Here is a 5,731-nt window from a genome sequence, read left to right as displayed (position 1 = left end):
TTAATATTAGCACCCTAAAACGATGCAGCAAACATGGTTTCCAGTTTCAACGTTAGCAATTACTTCAAGCAGGTTATTAAGAAGATGATAAATAACTAAATTAAATTACATTAAATTTAAGAATAAATTAATTTAGATATTCAACTTCAACTTGCCACGCCTCAAGTCTGCCCATACTGTAAACATGCAGCCTGGTACTTATGCTATTTCTACTCTATGTTAATATAATCTAATATACATATAATTTGCATAAATACACTATTTGCATGTTATTCAATATAAGCATGTTGGTGTGCACTGATTAGCTCCAACATTAGCAAAAATCTCAAATACTTTTTGTAATCACAATTACATAATTAATAAATCAATAATTAATATGTTACTAATGAAACTGCTTTATTACAACAGTTTGTATCTAGAATGTATCTAAATAGCATAATAAAAAACTCAAAGTTTACCCGTAGAAAATATTAATCTTCCATAATTCACTGCACATTATATTAATTTTAACAGGACATTTACTAGTAGGAATTATGTTTTATTTGATAATCATAATTTCATAAACTCCACGATTTCTAATTACAAGTGATATTAACAATGGAATTTAAATGATAAAGAATAAAATTTGAATAGTAGAAATAAAAAAATTGTTGTTTTACATCATAAAACTAATTGTTACTTTAAATATTTAAAGTTCACTTTTAAGAAATTAATTAATTTCAACATACAAATTACTGTTTACCTGAAAACTGAATTCATGCTATTATTAAGATGTTATGTCAACTTTAATAATTTATAAGCATTTTTAGCATTTATTATTTTTACGAATTTGAGTTAATTTACAAAATTTTCCCGTTTTTATCAAATTTGTGAAACAAAATAAAAAAAAAGGTTAAAAGGTAAAAATAACTTTCCTTCCAGGCTAGCGGGTTAGCATGTAGCCAAACAGAGAAAAACATACATGTATTAATATTTCACAGAGGAATAATATCACAGTGAACCGGATACAGCATGTTATTATAACGTCAGTAAGCCTCGTGTTTGTGGGATTGTGGGAAAAGGTCACAGCGCCGAGCGACCCGCAGCAGCACGAGTCAGCGAGTGAAAGATTCGAATCCGTTTAGCGAGTCGGATCACCGAAAAGAATCGTTCTAATCGAGTCTGCCGGTTCTTACCCGAGCTGCTGATTCGCTCTCCAGCGAGGGCTGCTGAACACCACCTGCAGCGACCCCCAGAATCCGGCCCTATCCCCCTCAGCAGGCCACGGTCATTACTGTTGCACACCCAAACCGCGCGTGCGTTAGCCGAGCATAGCATTAGGCTAATGAACACAGATTATGATGAATCTCTTCAGTCATAAAAACCGAGTGTCGGTTTGGTGGGAAACGATTCATTGTTACTGAATCAGATTTCTTTACCAGGAGTCACCAAGACTAACGTAAAGACACCCGTACTCACCCTCAGAGACAGAATGTGGCCTTCTGCTTTACCCATCCGTGCAGTGACACACACACACACACACACATATATTAATATATACAGTAGTGATCAAACACACACAGAGACAGTGAGCACGTGTCCGCAGCCATGGGCAGCATCGGCATCGCACCTGGAGAGCAGAGGGTTAAGGGCCTTGGTCAAGGGTCCAACAGTGGAACTCAAAGAACCCACAACCCTGTCATCAATAGTCCAGTGCTCTTACCGCTGAGCCACTGAGTTATATGGAGTGATGATGATGATGATGAGGGTAAAATAGTGAATAGAGAATCTGAACTAATGCAGTTCTCTTTAGGGACTACTTTCTGTAGCCGCACTACACCTGCAGCATGTATCCCTCCACCATTTAATGATCTGATTTTAAAAGCAGGTTCTAGAGCCGAGCTCTTCTCAGAACTCTGGTAGAACCGTGTCTCAGGCATCAGGCAGCGTCTTCATCTCATTAGGTGAAGAACTTCTGTGAGGAGCTTTTATTAGAGCTTCAGACGTCTGCTCCCCTCACCTCCACTGTAGAACCACAGCTCTGACTGGAGGAGCTTATCTAGAACCTCCACTGTAGAACTCCAGCTCTGACTGGGGGAGCTTATCTAGAACCTCCACTGTAGAACTCCAGCTCTGAGAGACGTCTGCCAGAACAATCGTGGCGTCCAGAGGGCCAATATATTGACTTACGGTCATCTACAGCAGTCCAGCCCGCTCCAGCTGAAGTTACAAGCAGTGTTTCAGCCCAGGCTTCTTTCTGAAGGAGGGTAGCCAGTCAAATCAGAGCTCATTTACATACATCCGTCCTAAAGCCACAGAAACAGGGCAATCAGAAAAGAATTGTGGCTGTTTTTGCTCACTTACCCACAGAAACACTGTATGTGGAGCTAAAAATAAAGCAGGAAAGAAATTAGGATATGAGCCCGTTAAGGTCAGCTGTCTGCACATTAATTATAACCAGCACTCTAATTATAGTCCAGAAGGGCAGTAAAAGCCCTTTAGTGCCCGGAGCTGGAAACCACTGCAGCCCTTTCCTCTGGCCACAAGAGGGCCATGACGTGCAGATATTAATTTCCGTAGAGAATAACGACTATTATTCCAGCATTTTTATTACAATTCTTCTGCTGTTGTTAAACAGAGCCGGTCACAAAATTCCTAACGTGTACAAAAACATTACAAAATCAATACTTATTTACACGATAACGTCCTTACCACGAGACAACAGGTACGAAGAGCCACAGATGAGGTTTCAGAATAATGATCCGCCGTCCCTGTGAATGAGGCCAGAACAGCCGAGGCTGCAGAAATTCCAGCAGCACACCGGGCTGTTATCCAGCACTGTGCGCGAGTGTCTACGTCCGCTCTAGTGTGGCACGTTATTGAAGCCGTGCTCGTTTCTCAGTGGAGGTTTACTGGGTCCGGACGGTGCTGGAGTCTTAGTGGCTGTCTCTCGCTCCTCCTGTTTAGTGGCTTCTGCTGGCAGCTCTGGCTCTTTCCTTCACCTCCACTGTAGAGAGACAGAAGAATATACACATAAATATGTAATAACCCAAATAAATTCACTCTTACAAACAATATCACACTAATCATCACTAACAAAACTGTTCCTGTATTCTGACAAAAGTATTGGACACCTGCTCATTCACAGTTTCTTCTGAAATCAAGGGTATTAAAAGAGTTAGTCCTGCTTCAGTTGGAGTAACTGTCTCTACTGTCCAGAGAAGAAGACTTTCTACTAGATTTTGAAGGAGCATTGCTGTGATTTTGATTGCATTAGGTGAAAAGAGCAGTAGTGAGGTCAGGATGTTGGAGAATATCACCAACTCACCTAATCATCCCCAACTCATCCCACCTAAATGTACTGTGTGGGGCACCACAACCATTCCAGAGAACACAGTTATTCTATTGGCTGTACTTCTCTACAGGACCAGACAACCTGTGTGTAGCTGAACGCATTCATCAGAAGGGTGTCCACAAACATTTGGACTTCTATAGTGTATATTTACATATCAACCCCCCCCCCCCCACCCCTGATTTCAGTCAGTGAGGAAAAGCCTTCTACTGTTCATCAGTAATCGTCAATGGTGGGTTTTTTTTTTTGGATTTGCACATCCTCAGCACATCCCCAGCACATCCCTGCAACACACATCCAGAAATAAACAGAAATATTTACCTGGAATTGGCTTCTCTCCAGGTTTCGGCTAAAAAAATAAAAGAAACAAAAACACATGAATACTCTCCAGCTACATATGATTAAAGCCTAACTTTCCTCTGTTTCAGAAACATTCTGAGTTGACAATCGCTTTGTAATTTTAACATCCTGAGAGAGTGAAGGCTAGCCACAGTCCTCCTCCAAGACATGTGAAGAAGCTCCACCACATCTTCTCAAACGGCCACCAAGACCCCGCTGGAGCTGAGCACGCCTGGAGGAGAACGCTGACTGCTCACAACAGAACTGAGAACGTCCACAGTGCTGATCCAAAGAGGATGAAGAGGGACATGGCATTTGTCATTTGATGACACTCCCTCACATCTCACCTCAACTTAGCCCTGTGTGTCGTGTGTACACTGTGTGTGTGTGTGTGTGTGTGTGTGTGTGTGTGTGTGTGTGTGTGTGTGTGTGTTACCTGATAGAACATTGGTGGGAACTTGTTGCGCAGGTCCAACAGTAATGCGTCCACCCTCTGCCTCTGAACAGAGAACTGGGCTCTTCTTTCTTCTTAGACTTGGGTTTTACTTTTTCTATATACACACACACACACACACACACGGGAAGATGTTACAGGGCCTGCATCGTGGAAAACTAAAACCTTAAAATCAGTTTCAGACGCTGTGATTCAGAATGGTTCACCTCGTTCCTCCTGGTCTTTAAAATGCCACCAGTAGCCTTTAGAGGGGTGATAGCGGCAGAAGGACATGGCCTCATCAAACGCTGACTGGATACCATGCACCGCTGACAGCTAAACACATACACACACATGTATTTACTGTCATCTAAAGCAGTAGCAGACTACCTTGTCTTGTGTGTTAGTTAAATACACTCACCACTCTGGAGCTGATGACTGAACCCAGGTCTGGTGCCTGGTACACGACTCCAGCTATAATGTAATAATCAGCCAGAGGAATGACTGCAGAGAGAGAGAGAGAGATGAGAGAGAGAGAGAGAGAGAGAGAGACAGAGAGAGACAGAGAGAGAGAGACAGAGAGAGAGAGAGAGAGAGGAGAGAGACAGAGAGAGAGAGAGTAAGTGTAGTGATCCATGTCTTGCTTTTGTATATTTTTATTTTAATCTTGTTTAACCAGCATTTATTTACAATGACAGGCAGACACATCCCATAAGACACTTGTAAGGAAGGGGAAGAATTAGAAATAATGAAGTGAGATATACAGTCACGGTCACACACTGTCCATTTTAGTCATTTACACATTTCATTTGAATGGGTTTAAAAGAAAAGGCAGAAACGGGCCGCATGTAGAATATCTCTTCAGAACTGACCCACCTTGTGGTGGGCGACTGTCTCTGCTGCTTCTGACGATGTACAGGATTGGCTCCTGAGCATGAAGCAGGATATACTCCACTCCAACCATCTGACTACAAAACACACACACACACACACACACACACACACACACACAAAAAGTGAATGTTAGTTACTGCTTCTCTGTGTAACACTGACTAAACAAAATACAGACTTACACTACATGTCCAAATGTTTGTGGACACCCCTTCTAAATGAATGCTTTTAGAGCTACTGTAAGCTGCACCTATTGCTGACACAGATGTGCAATGCACACAAACAGCTTGTCTAGTCCCTGTAGAGAAGAAATACTTCCAACAGAATAGGACTCTATTGGCAGTCCAGGAGGATGAGTGTGTGATTGAGTGAGTGAGAGAGCTGTGTGTTGGGTTGTGCTGCTCCATGCTGCATCATGGTCCCGGAGGAACGCAATCTGGCTCCACTCTGTGTTTAGACAACAACACTACACTACAATAAAAGCCTCTATACTTGGTATAGGGGGAAAACACACTGACCGCCATGTTAAACAGAGATAACTCACTTCAGGTGGTCCAGAGTTAGCCTCTGCATCTTGACCATCTCGTTGTTGCATGTTCGGTCGTAGAAGGGGTTGCTGCGCTCAGAGAAGTAGTCGAGAACGTTCCCGGGGTTGAGGATGGGCACCAACCGCTGTCCACCCACGAGATGCCCAGCAGGTTATCTGAAAACGGGAAGCAGATTCAGGCTATATACGA

General features: G+C 42.5%; 1 protein-coding gene across 1 annotated transcript in view; it reads right to left on the bottom strand.

The window, feature by feature from the left end:
• Positions 1 to 2,697: 2,697 nt before the first annotated feature.
• Positions 2,698 to 5,731, bottom strand: part of LOC140553926 (mitogen-activated protein kinase kinase kinase 9-like) — a 40,329-nt gene continuing 37,295 nt past the window's right edge. Inside the window, 11 exon segments of the mRNA XM_072676715.1 lie at positions 2,698 to 2,881; positions 2,884 to 2,974; positions 2,976 to 2,986; positions 3,653 to 3,680; positions 4,107 to 4,171; positions 4,174 to 4,221; positions 4,331 to 4,439; positions 4,525 to 4,607; positions 4,980 to 5,071; positions 5,539 to 5,659; positions 5,662 to 5,697. Coding sequence (XP_072532816.1) covers positions 2,856 to 2,881; positions 2,884 to 2,974; positions 2,976 to 2,986; positions 3,653 to 3,680; positions 4,107 to 4,171; positions 4,174 to 4,221; positions 4,331 to 4,439; positions 4,525 to 4,607; positions 4,980 to 5,071; positions 5,539 to 5,659; positions 5,662 to 5,697 — 710 coding nt within the window. The 3' untranslated portion in view covers positions 2,698 to 2,855.

This window comes from Salminus brasiliensis, chromosome 4 (assembly GCF_030463535.1).
Source record: "Salminus brasiliensis chromosome 4, fSalBra1.hap2, whole genome shotgun sequence".
Classification (NCBI taxonomy): Eukaryota; Metazoa; Chordata; class Actinopteri; order Characiformes; family Bryconidae; genus Salminus; species Salminus brasiliensis.
The sequence above is the reverse complement of the archived record's forward strand: the minus strand, read 5'-3'. Positions and strand labels throughout refer to the sequence as shown.